The 12,251-nt window shown below is 43.1% G+C and overlaps 1 protein-coding gene across 2 annotated transcripts in view; it reads left to right on the top strand.

Moving 5' to 3' along the window:
* arfgef1 (ADP-ribosylation factor guanine nucleotide-exchange factor 1 (brefeldin A-inhibited)) overlaps positions 1–12,155 on the top strand; it is a 53,953-nt gene extending 41,798 nt beyond the window's left edge. Inside the window, exons 23-40 of one of the 2 annotated variants that reach the window (XM_080864292.1) lie at positions 661–805; positions 897–987; positions 1,156–1,196; positions 1,339–1,508; positions 2,024–2,175; positions 4,667–4,839; positions 4,980–5,140; positions 5,563–5,693; positions 5,943–6,072; positions 6,227–6,362; positions 6,628–6,766; positions 7,134–7,206; positions 7,383–7,542; positions 7,641–7,780; positions 7,878–8,049; positions 8,221–8,359; positions 9,526–9,643; positions 10,802–12,155. In XM_080864292.1, the coding sequence (XP_080720418.1) occupies positions 661–805; positions 897–987; positions 1,156–1,196; positions 1,339–1,508; positions 2,024–2,175; positions 4,667–4,839; positions 4,980–5,140; positions 5,563–5,693; positions 5,943–6,072; positions 6,227–6,362; positions 6,628–6,766; positions 7,134–7,206; positions 7,383–7,542; positions 7,641–7,780; positions 7,878–8,049; positions 8,221–8,359; positions 9,526–9,643; positions 10,802–11,008 (2,478 nt within the window). In that variant the 3' untranslated portion in view covers positions 11,009–12,155. The remainder of the gene's footprint in view (positions 1–660; positions 806–896; positions 988–1,155; positions 1,197–1,338; positions 1,509–2,023; positions 2,176–4,666; positions 4,840–4,979; positions 5,141–5,562; positions 5,694–5,942; positions 6,073–6,226; positions 6,363–6,627; positions 6,767–7,133; positions 7,207–7,382; positions 7,543–7,640; positions 7,781–7,877; positions 8,050–8,220; positions 8,360–9,525; positions 9,644–10,801) is intronic. The other variant, XM_080864293.1, reaches the window with a different exon arrangement.
* The last annotated feature ends 96 nt before the right edge of the window (positions 12,156–12,251 follow it).

Here is a 12,251-nt window from a genome sequence, read left to right as displayed (position 1 = left end):
CTCCGTAAGAAGCATTTGAAAGTCCTTGAGTGGCCTAGCCAGTCTCCAGACCTCAACCCCATAGAAAATCTGTGGCGGGAGTTGAAAGTCCGTGTTGCTCGGCGACAGCCCCAAAACATCACTGCTCTCGAGAAGATCTGCATGGAGGAATGGGCCAAAATACCAGCTACTGTGTGTGCAAACCTGGTAAAGACCTATAGTAAACGTTTGACCTCTGTTATTGCCAACAAAGGTTATGTTACAAAGTATTGAGTTGTATTTTTGTTATTGACCAAATACTTATTTTCCACCCTGATTTACGAATAAATTCTTTACAAATCCTACCATGTGGATTCATGGATTTTTTTTTTCACATTCTGTCTCTCACAGTTGAAGTGTACCTCTGGTGCAAATTACTGACCTCTGTCATCATTTTAGGTGGGGGAACTTGCACAATCGGTGGCTGACTAAATACTTTTTTGCCCCACTGTAGAACAGAGCAGAGACCTGTCTTTACTTTGTTTATAGCTCACATTTTGTAGAATTTTGGTGTTACCCTTTTCCCACTTTATTCTACATATGATAGTTTGCTGCGCTTGCTTGTTTTTTAACTTCTTTCTACATTTCTGCATCTGTTTTTTTTTTTTCCTCCAAATACTTCACTGTTGTTTCTCCTTGCAGATCTTGAAGTGCATCAGTCAGCTGGAGCTGGCTCAGCTGATTGGTACCGGGGTCAAGGCACGCTACATCTCAGGGACGGTGCGGGGCAAGGAGGGCTTCATTGCGAGCACGAAGGAGCAGAGCAGCGATGAGTACCTGGGTTTAGGTCAGCGATCATCATTTGAATGCATCGTGCACACAAAGACCAACGTTAAAGCCTAAATCAGCCTAACAACCACCTGTGTTTTGCTCTGCAGTTGGAGGGACTGTGGACCGTAAGCAGATTGCCAGCATTCAGGAGTCCATCGGAGAGACCAGCTCTCAGAGTGTGGTGGTGGCTGTGGACAGGTATGCACCTCCTGCTGTTGTTTGTTTATTTGTAGACTTTAACGTCCTTAAACGAAGCATGCAGTAAATGAACGTAGCAAGGATCACATCCTCTTATCTACCTTTATTTTGGAGTAAAAAGAAATGAAAATACAGCGCAGCTCTTAAGTAATTTGTGTTTCTGTACAGGATATTCACAGGTTCTACCAGACTGGACGGTAATGCAATAGGTGAGTCCAGCTGATCCACTATTATACATGTAATTTCCTTATTGCTTACAAGCAGAGGTACATGCTAGCTGTTTTTAATTGGCATGAATCACGTCCTGCACAAACCGCTTTTCATTGCCAACGTTTTCTGTCCGTTCATCAGTTGATTTCGTGCGCTGGCTGTGCGCCGTGTCCATGGATGAGCTGGCCTCGCCCACACACCCACGTATGTTCAGCCTGCAGAAGATAGTGGAGATCTCCTACTACAACATGGGTCGCATCAGGCTGCAGTGGTCCAGGATCTGGGAGGTTATTGGAGACCACTTTAACAAGGTGAGCGAGAACTAGATAACTCATAGCTTAATACACTGATCGGGCACAACATTACGATCACTGACAGGGGAAGTGAGTAACACTGGTTTTATAGATATTTCAATACAAATTTTATTTTTTTAAATTTATGTTTTGGTAGCTTTGTTCCTCCATAAAGTGTTGGTTTGAAAATCTATCCCAAAGGTTTGCAGGAACTGAGCTACAAAGGCTTGTTTTCCTTCTCTCTCCCACTTTCTGTTTTGTAATGATAAACACCGATTGTTGCCAAATTCTGGCATTTTGATATTCCAAGGACTCGTCTCTCACCAAGATTCGAGTCTCACGGCGCAGCTACAGCCTGGATTTTGGCGAAGGAGTGCCTGTTATGTGAAAAGTTTATTCAAGAAATGTTAGAGGCTTACTTTTCAGTAAAGGAACAGTGTGTTCTCAGAGAGCCGCACATCATGCGCTGAATTTAGGAGAAAAAAATGTGAAAAATAATACAGTGTTAACAATATTGTTCTGTCTTTGTGTAGGTTGGGTGCAATCCCAATGAAGATGTGGCCATTTTCGCGGTGGATTCTCTTCGGCAGCTGTCCATGAAGTTTTTGGAAAAGGGGGAGCTGGCTAACTTCAGATTCCAGAAAGACTTCCTGAGGCCTTTTGAGCACATCATGAAGAAGAACAGGTACAGAAGGAGTGCAGTCATGTGTGAGTGAGTGATCACGTTAACTCTGCAAGTGGAAATCTGTAGTTCCTGGTGGTGTAAAGACAAGTTAGGAATCGCCCCTTGTTCTTGGGCGCATGCACAGAATGAAATAACGCACTCAAACCTCTCCCTTTAACCTCATCTGCAGCTCTGTGCCTCCTTCCCTTCCTCCCTGTAGCAGTGAGTTGGCATGTTGTTTGCTTTCTCACGTGGGGACGAGTAGCAACCCAGCATTTCAGCTGACCCATTTCAGTCTCTTTGCATTACCCTTTCAGTGAATTCACGTAAAAGCCTCTCTTTCCTCGTTTGCTCCGAATCTATCTCAGCTGGAATTTAAGCAGCTATCATTTATAAATGAGAGCGATTTTCCCGTAAAGGCTGCTGCGCGGCACGTCAAAGAGGAAAGCTGTTTCGTTACAGCACACGTTTCATTGATATGAAATAGGAGTAGCAGTTTAAGTATAAATCCACCCACAGATTGAACAGCCCGAGAGCTTCAACAGAGAGGAGATGGCAGGCAGCCACGTAAACCCTGCAGCGCAGTGTGTCTCGCTCATGCTCGTTCATGCTGCCTTCCCCTGTGTCGGTGTGTGTAATGGTGAGTGGAGGCAGAACTCCTCTCTCATTCATAGCTACGGAGCAATTAGGATTGCTCTTCACTGAGGCCACAACTCTAGCCAAAGCTGGAATAATCATTCTCTCTGAGAACAGGGCTGTGGATGTCATCAAGAGCCTTTAAAGCTAATTGAAATCAATGACGGGATTCATTTTCTTCTCTTTAAAAGGGACCAATTATGCAGGCACCAGCTCCATGTTTTTCTTCTTTGACTCTACTAGAGTAGCTTTGCTGTCATCCAGAGTTCAAAATAATGCTTATTTAGTTTATATTGTGCCTCGACGCATTCTGTCAGAAAGTCTCCTTATTTTTCACTTTCATTGTTATTGTTTGCTGGGTGATGATGTCACATGCTTTTACGACAGTCCAGCCGTACTAAGAGTCCGAGGAGCGCTAAGCACGGGGGAATAGCGATTTCCAGTGTGATTCAGAACCTCTGTAGCTCTAAGGATCAATTCCTAAATTAATAGGTTGGATACACACACACACACACACACACACACACACACACACACACACACACACACACACACACACACACACACACACACACACACACACACACACACACACACATATATACTTCCGTTAATTTCAGGAAGTTGTTAGAAGTCTGTGGTATTATGTTGCTAAAGTATACATCTCCACTGAGGCGGTCTAGGAGGAGACTGATCTATACTCTGACATATTGTTTACATCCTTTAGGGGTTTTAGATTAGGAGGTAGCACATTATAAGACATGTACCTGATATGGAGTATGTTAGGAGATTCGACTGATATTGGCAGAAGCATGTAGCCTTTGACACAGGTCAGATCCATGTATATCAGTTAGGTTATTTGGCCACTAGAGGGCTGTGATGACCACCTAATTGCTGATCTTTGCTAATATTGAGATATTAGGCCTTTCTGTTGTTTTGGATAAGCAGATATTCCTGCCAATGTGAGATTTCATTAAGCCAGAGCATTTAGTTATTGATGTATGATGTTGAAAAGTAATGGTTGTTATATTTGTCATGTAATTATTCTCCCTGTTTTCTTGTTATTTAGAACCACAGACATACGCACCCTTATACTCTCACTGAGTATGCCAGTTGCTGTACTACTGGCCTGCTGTTCAATCAGTTAATGTTCATTAAAGTATATCTGGAAAGCACTCTCTGTGCCCAACTCTCTGACTGGAGTCCTTGTCCTGAGGGAGCTATCACACCGGCATCCCAGTGATAACTCTAACACATTCACTGCCTGAAACAAGCTATGTTAGCTTTTATTCCTTTAAGGCCATCCTCTCCTTAAGAGTGTGTCTTTATGGCGTGGATGTGATCCGACCTCCATCCAACAAAACTATCACGTGCACCTTACAGGCTGAAGTTAAAAGCTTTTCTGTAGTCACATCCTGTATGCTTAGCATTGTGGGATGCATCAGGGGTAGCATGTTCTCCAGCAGTCCAGAGCACAGCACCTTCTTCCTGTATTTACTTTTGTTGCTCTCACCCCAGACACATCTATCCAATACACTTCAAGTACCCCTGTAAGTTTTTTTTTGTATGTGTTAAGAAGCCAAACTAAAGAAAAGCTACAAGTTTATAAACTCATCAACTGATTTGGACCAGAGTAAACAAACCATTGGTGTGAAAATATCCTAAGACTGCTTCTGATTGGCTTCCATCCTTAAACAGAAGGTTTAAACTGTATAACAGGATGTTACTACATATACTATGTATGTGGTATACTAAATATTTGTTTACTTTATTCCTCCTATTTTGCGGCTCCTCCTTTCCTGTTCTTTTTCCTCTTTGTTTTGACCCCTTCTCCTTCTGCTTCATCACTCACCTCTTTTCTCTGTCTCCCATTCAGGTCTCCCACCATCCGAGACATGGTGGTGCGCTGTATCGCCCAGATGGTTAACTCCCAGGCAGCGAACATCCGTTCAGGATGGAAAAACATCTTCTCCGTCTTCCACCTGGCTGCCTCTGACCAAGATGAGAGCATCGTGGAGCTGGCCTTCCAGACCACTGGTCATATCGTCAGTAAGTCCAACAACCTCCCCAACTTATTTTATCGTTAACCACTTCCATTTCCCTTGTAGTCAGCAGACTGGTTTAATTTGCGCTTCCCCTGTACCCCCACCACTCTTCTAATTTTGCTCCCTCCTCTGTCTGCCTCCTAGCGAATGTATTTGAAAAGCACTTTGCGGCTACAATCGACTCCTTCCAGGATGCCGTGAAGTGTCTGTCAGAGTTTGCCTGCAATGCCTCATTCCCAGACACCAGCATGGAAGCCATCCGCCTCATCCGACACTGCGCCAAATACGTCTCAGATAGGCCACAGGTCAATACGAGTCCTCGTCTTATACAGATCGCTTAATTTAATACTGTACGGGAGGCGTGTTGTGATTGATTATGATGCAAAATGCACCGACTTGTGCATCAGCTCAGATAGTCAGAATATAAATGGTTGGTTGAAGCAGCAAAAAAATTCAAGTCATAATAAAGACATCAATATAGAGACACTATTAAAGATAATGCATTTAAGATACATGACATTAGCATTATGAATATATATGTAGTTCTGTAATCTATCCTACATCTACTACTGTCTGCAAAAAAAACACCTTCTTGTGCTTGACGTAATAACTTGAGAACATGTGCAGTGCGTACCAGGGGCATGAACAATATGTATGGATGTGTGGGAGGATTAATTGTCTCCTGAGGCAGAAATGGTGCAGTGGTGAACTCATATTTCTCTGGCAGGCCTTCAAAGACTACACCAGTGATGATATGAATGTAGCGCCCGAGGACCGTGTGTGGGTGCGGGGTTGGTTCCCTATTCTCTTTGAGCTCTCCTGCATCATCAACAGGTGTAAACTGGATGTCAGGACCAGGTAGGCGGGATTTACCTTTTAGCTTGCTGTTTAGGAGCTTATAGGGTGGGTACCTGTATGCACAAGTGTGCTTTTAAAACGCTTTCACATTTCAGCTGATTGGAAATGGAAAATTTGCATGGGGTTCTACATAGTCCTGCTGCACAGCTGGAGTTAATGCTAGATTATAGACTTTAAAGACTTAAAAACACATCATCTATAGTATTAAGAAAAACAAAATGTGCGTGTGTGTGTCTGCGTATTTCCCAGGGGGCTTACAGTGATGTTTGAAGTGATGAAGACCTATGGGCACACCTTTGAAAAACACTGGTGGCAGGATCTGTTCAGAATTGTCTTCAGGATCTTTGACAACATGAAGCTGCCCGAGCAACAGACTGAGGTACACAATAACGCTTTCATCCACATCCTCTGCTTCACATCCTGTGTTTGAACGGCTCAGCCAGATGCACTCAGAAAATGTCAGAGCACAATCTTTAATCTCCCGGTATATTTGTTTTTGGTCTCATGCTGAAACCTTCTCACTGCGCCCTCAGAAAGCAGAGTGGATGACAACTACCTGCAACCACGCACTTTACGCCATCTGCGATGTCTTCACCCAATACTTTGAGTCCCTCAATGGCGTCCTGCTGGATGACATCCTTGCTCAGCTCTACTGGTGTGTGCAGCAAGGTGAGTGCACATCCCTCTTTTTGGCTAATGTTTACAGGCAGAATTATCTAAAAAGTGGCAGAATAAAGGGGCAGGGAGGTGTGCAGCTCACTTAGGTGGGCCGGACCAGTGAAAACCCCCTTTCTGTCAATGTCAAGTAGTTTAGCTGCACAGTTAGTCCCTTAGGTATTGCAATATAAGGAAACATCTCTCCTCTCCAATTCACCGTTTCCTTATCTCTTCCCCCTCCTCCTCCTCATCCTCCTCTTATCTTCTTCTTCTGCAGATAATGAGCAGCTCGCCCGTTCAGGCACAAACTGTCTAGAGAATGTGGTCATCCTTAATGGAGAGAAGTTTTCCCCAGAAACCTGGGACAAGACATGTAACTGCATGCTGGACATCTTCAAGACAACAATCCCACACGCGTAAGCTGCTGCCAAAAACACACCCATGCTTTTGAATGCAGCATTTAATCCCTGCGGTTATTCTTATAGCAGTGCTTAGTTGCAAAATGAAAGCGGCAGATCGAATTAAAGAATAAAAGTCTTAATTTTTCGCTTTGTGCGTCTAGATTTTAATGTTTCACTCTCAATTCAGTGTAATCACATTCTTTCAGATTATGTATAATTAAGTTAAAAATCATAATGGATTTTAAATTAAGACCTTGGTTGGTTTAATCGGCCGGCCGTCTCTGGTACTTTTCTATAATGAAAGCTGGATGTTGTTTATTACCCTGCATGAAAAGATGAATTTGTTGGGTTTTATTGAATGACTAATTCTCCTGTCTCAAAGGCTTTTAACATGGAGACCAGCGGGGGCAGAGGGAGAGCACTTATCAACACAGAGCCTGCCTGACAAACAGCTGGTATTTTTCATTTATATCACTAATTATTTCTTTCCTCTGCTTGTTGCAGGTGATGAAATTGTTGCATTTTTGCTTTCCTTTTAAAAACGAGAACACAAGTTAGATTTTCTATAACTGATTGATTTACACGTACAGCTCTTGCATTATAGCAGTACCTCTGTTTACTTTGCTCCCAGGACTCAGTTTCCCAGAAGTCATTGGACATCCAGTCCCGCTCTGATGACCAGCATTCCATCAGCAGCTCCGACAGAGCTGCGATGGAGAATCGTCGGCAGAGTCAGTACAGCTCAGCCTCAGGCGTGACCGAGGACGGTCCAAGGAGTAGGACCCAAACAAGTCAGTCTGCCACTTCACTCAGAGATTTTTGACCCCTGTGTGTTTTTTGCCTGCGTACATTTTCTGATTAACTTCCCCCCCCCTTGCGTATCCCACAGAGATCCAGGAGCAGCGTTTATTCTCGGCTTTACTCATAAAGTGCGTCGTGCAGCTGGAGCTGATCCAGACCATCGACAACATCGTCTTTTTCCCCGCCACCAGTAAGAAGGAAGATGCGGAGAACTTTGCAGCTGCTCAGGTACAAACAGCTGTTTTCTCCCACTCCTGCGTAGAAATGCGGCCGTGTTTTGTTTTTGTGTTACAAAGTAATGCATCATTCATTTGTCTTTTCGCAGCGGGATGCTGTGTGTTCAGCAGACGTCTCCGTGGAGACCCAGGACCAGGGAATGTATCGCTACCTGACCTCTGAGCAGCTTTTTAAGTTGCTGGATTGCCTGCTGGACTCGCACCACTTTGCCAAGGCTTTCAACTCCAACAACGAGCAAAGAACCTTGCTGTGGAAAGCAGGTAGGGCGAGAGAACATGGGCTCCATCTTTTCTCCTTTGCTTTTGATCATGTAGTCAAAAATTACAGTAACACAAAGTCTGTTTCGAGTCTCTTTAGGTTTGACAGACAAAAACTCGAAAACTTTAATATGCTGAGCTGTAAAGACTTGCTTGCGTTTGTTCATTTTGAAGGTTTCAAAGGAAAGTCGAAGCCCAATCTCCTGAAGCAGGAGACCAGCAGCCTGGCATGTGGGCTGCGCATCCTGTTTCGCATGTACACAGACGAGAGCCGCCGGGACGCCTGGGAGGAGGTCCAGAGACGACTGCTCAAGTAAGGACCGCATGCTATCCTGATGGGCAGCGGTAACTTTGCATCTACTGAGGCAGTCAGTGGAGCTGAGTGTAAACATTCCAAATCTTATTATTGGCTCAATATTATTATAGTAATCTATTAGAGACTATAAGGAAAAGGACTGGCTTAACCCTTCGTCTAAGTGTACGTAAGTCTATTTGCATTTATTTTGTAGTTCTAAACTATTTTATTGGTCAAATGAAGCTCAAGACGTCTGAAGGAAAGGGCTGTTCTGTTGTCGCTATGACATTAGGGAGGGTTGTTGAGATTTCGGTAACTGTAGTTGGTTACTTGTGGCGAAGGCCCAGCATGTTAGCTGCTTTGAGGTTGTCTGAAGTGGATGCTGTGTGATGTTTGGATCCAAAGGAATCAGCGCATAAGATGTTTCATTGTTCAGTCAGCACTGCTGTCATCACACTGTCTTTATTCAACGCCCCACACACTGCTGTCATCCCATTTCTCTCCCTGCCTCGCCTTCATATTGATGATGATGTCAAAATGAAGAAGAATCATTGCTCGTCTCTCCTAGTTGCATTCATTATTAGAGAGGAGATAAGAATGGATGCGGGTGGAGGAGGCTAGTGCCTGCATGCAGATCCTAATTCACTGAAATGCTGCTGTGTGTCACTTAAAACACCACATCAGCAGCACAGGCTTATGTCTGAACTCCACACAAGCACTTTTTCTGTTTACCAGAGGCCACGCAGCTCACATGCTAGTTTGATTAGCGCAGGGACCAAAGCAGATTTGGGTGGCCATTAAGTCACAGAGGCGGGAGAGCTGTGAGTGTGAAGGAGGGAGGAGAGGAGGAAGTGGATGTTGTCAGGCAGCTGCAGGATCAAAGACAAAAAGGTGGCTTCAGTTTTCCTTGAGCTTTAAGTGTGGAGAAAAACATCCAATTGTTTTCATACCAGCCTCAGTCTGGGGTTTTAATTAGCAGTCGTTGAGCTAGAGCAACCTTCATCATCCTCGCAGCAATTTTTCATGTGACAAGTGAGGCGGGGGATGCAGATGTTGCCTTGCTACAGTACGTTAGAAAACAACACAGGAATCAGAAGCACTTTTCTATGTTTGACTTCATATTTGACTTCCAGGCTTGTTCTGTTCGGTGTGTTAATCCAGATTTCTTCTTCTCTTTCGCGTAGCGTGTGCAGCGAGGCTGTAGCATACTTCTTGGCCCTGACCTCAGAAAGCCACAGAGAAGCGTGGACCAACCTGCTGCTGCTCTTCCTCACCAAGGTGCTAAAGATCAATGATGAAAGGGTAAGAAGCCAAAACACCCACTGATGCTCTTCCTCGTTGCTGCGCACACACAGACAAGACCTTTTAAGTCTACGTGTGATGTAGCTTAATACTTAATACTTATATTTTTTTTGTATTTTGTTGGTGTCGGAGGCAAAACAAACATATTTTTGGCCATGTGTGCTGTTACATATGCTTGCACCTATCCTGTTAGGCATACAACAAACAAAACTGAGCAGGCTAAACCTTAATCCCACTACATTCATCATCATGTTTTCCTTGAGTATTATGGTATGGGAAATGGTGGTTGAAGATAACAGCAAAATTATTACAATCAAGTGAAATGAACTCATCTTATTGCATTTGAAATAGATGCTTCAAAGATGGAGACCTGGTCTGCAAACCATTGCAGTCAGAGGCACATGAAGATGATAATAAAATGGAAACGTGACAGAATTAGACTATGGTCTGTTTGCAAGTAAATGGGGTCAAATTGGTATTTACATGCAGTGTGTTAGTGATAACTTGGCAATGAACTGTGATAAATTGGGGGAAAGATCTGTTGCCATCTATGCCACCTTATGCTCAGAGTCCAACCAGAACCTCATACATCTGAATCAAAAATTCAGAAAGTCCTCCACAAAATTTGATGCAATTTGACTGCAAAAGAACACAAACACTTTGCAACCTTGCTTTCATATATAAATATATGACCAGATTACAACCAATTGGCAGCCAGTTAAGTCAAGTTCCCTAATGCAAAGAGATTGTAGAGTGTTGCATTCATCAGCAGCATGTTGGCAGTCTGTGCATTTATGAATGAGGCATTTATTTACAAACCTTTGCAAATTTGTTTGTGAGTGATTACATTCTCTGCTGCCTCCTACAAGGCAACCTGTCAAGTCACCCTGTGAACAAAACTATTCACTGAAAAAACCTGCAATTAGTCACCCAACGCGAAAAAATTAAATTCAGTCCCAGTCAGTTGTTTTTATTATTTATTTATTTTTCTGGTCACAGTGAGGTTGTCATCCTGTTTTCACTTTAGTGTGACTGGGCCATTACAGATTTCTCTTTGTAGATTTTGTGTACATCAAAAAGAATATGAGCATGTGTTTAAAGATCTAACTTCTCATTGTCTTCCTCTGTCTCTTCCTGCTCTCTCATCTCACCTTGTAGTTCAAAGCTCATGCATCCAGATACTACCCTCTTCTGTGTGAGATCATGCAGTTCGACCTGATCCCCGAGCTCCGAGCTATCCTAAGAAAGTTTTACCTGCGTATCGGCATCGTGTTTAACATTGCACAGCTGCCAGAGCCTCAGCAGGCCCGTGAGCCAGAGACTGACATGGAGGTTGGGGAGGAGGCTGGGGAGGAGGCCCAGTGACGCTGCACCGCAAACAGCCTGGAGCACGAAGCCCTACCGAGGCCTCCGTCGTAGATTCGCATGGCCGTGCTGGTGCTCTGTGCTGCCTCAGGGGCCTCGGTGTGTTTTTATGCCGAACACTTGATTTAAAATTGGCTGATTGTCAGTCAGTTATCTGTTAACATCCACCCGCTCCCTTAACCCTGTCACCACACACACAGACACGCCTGTACACACAAACAGCCCAGACGGAGTCCTTGCTAACACTATAAAAACATGTCTTGTACCATGTGTAGCGATGCCTCTACTGGATAAAACTACTGATAACCAACTGACAGTTATCCATATCTGATCTGCTCAGAAGGAAGATATAAAAAAAAAAAGGTGTGCTTCTTACTGTATATTTAAAACAAAGAATGAATGGTTTCAGCAACATGCAAAAAGACATATTCTGCAACTATGACAGTGACGTTTGTCACACGTTGATAGTAATGATCTCTCTGTCTGCACTGCAGATGGCTAACATTAGTATGGATAGCCTCTTGGATGATACTAGTTGTACAGATCTGATCTGCCGTTGTGTAATATAATCTTATAACACTAAATTTCTTTTATTTTTGTTTAAATTTGTTTTCCTTCTCTGGATTTGCTGCACTTGAGCTGTTTTGTTTTTGTTTTTCAAATGCACTGGAGATTTTACTTTTGTGATAATTTATTTGACTGTACCACCTCCTGCAGATTGTCCTAAACAGTACGATTTGTAATTAAACTAAGACCGCGGAAAGTGATGGGTTAAATTATTCCATTTTATATGTTATGAGGTTTTTAACCGAAATAGACGATAACGGGGCTTCTATAACTGGAAGACGACAGCAAACTGATTCTAGCTGCTTTTTTGAGTCACTAGTCTGTTTTCATGTGAGTTTAGTTTTCACTCTTGTGTATAAAAATCAGAAGTTAATAATATATTTAATGGTTTTTTCTTTGGTCTGGGGGAAAGATATATGTATAGAGAAAATGACAAATGTTAGCTGTGCTTTAAGTATGACTGGGGTGCATTCCTGCTCATGGATGTAGAAAACAAATGTATATGATACAGCAATGTAAAGTTTTCTATGTTGCAAAAGAATATGTACAACTTTCTGTACACTACATCATCTGGCATTCTAATCAGGTTCTAGGTCAATAAAGTTTTTGAACTTGGTTGATTTGAAATGCTGAATCACTGAATTACAGTTGCTGCCAGCTGTTTAAGAATGATCAG

The sequence above is a fragment of the Rhamphochromis sp. 'chilingali' genome (assembly GCF_963969265.1).
Source record: "Rhamphochromis sp. 'chilingali' genome assembly, chromosome: 18".
Taxonomy (NCBI): domain Eukaryota; kingdom Metazoa; phylum Chordata; class Actinopteri; order Cichliformes; family Cichlidae; genus Rhamphochromis; species Rhamphochromis sp. 'chilingali'.
Note: the sequence above shows the minus strand (reverse complement) of the source record. Positions and strands in the feature narration are given on the sequence as shown.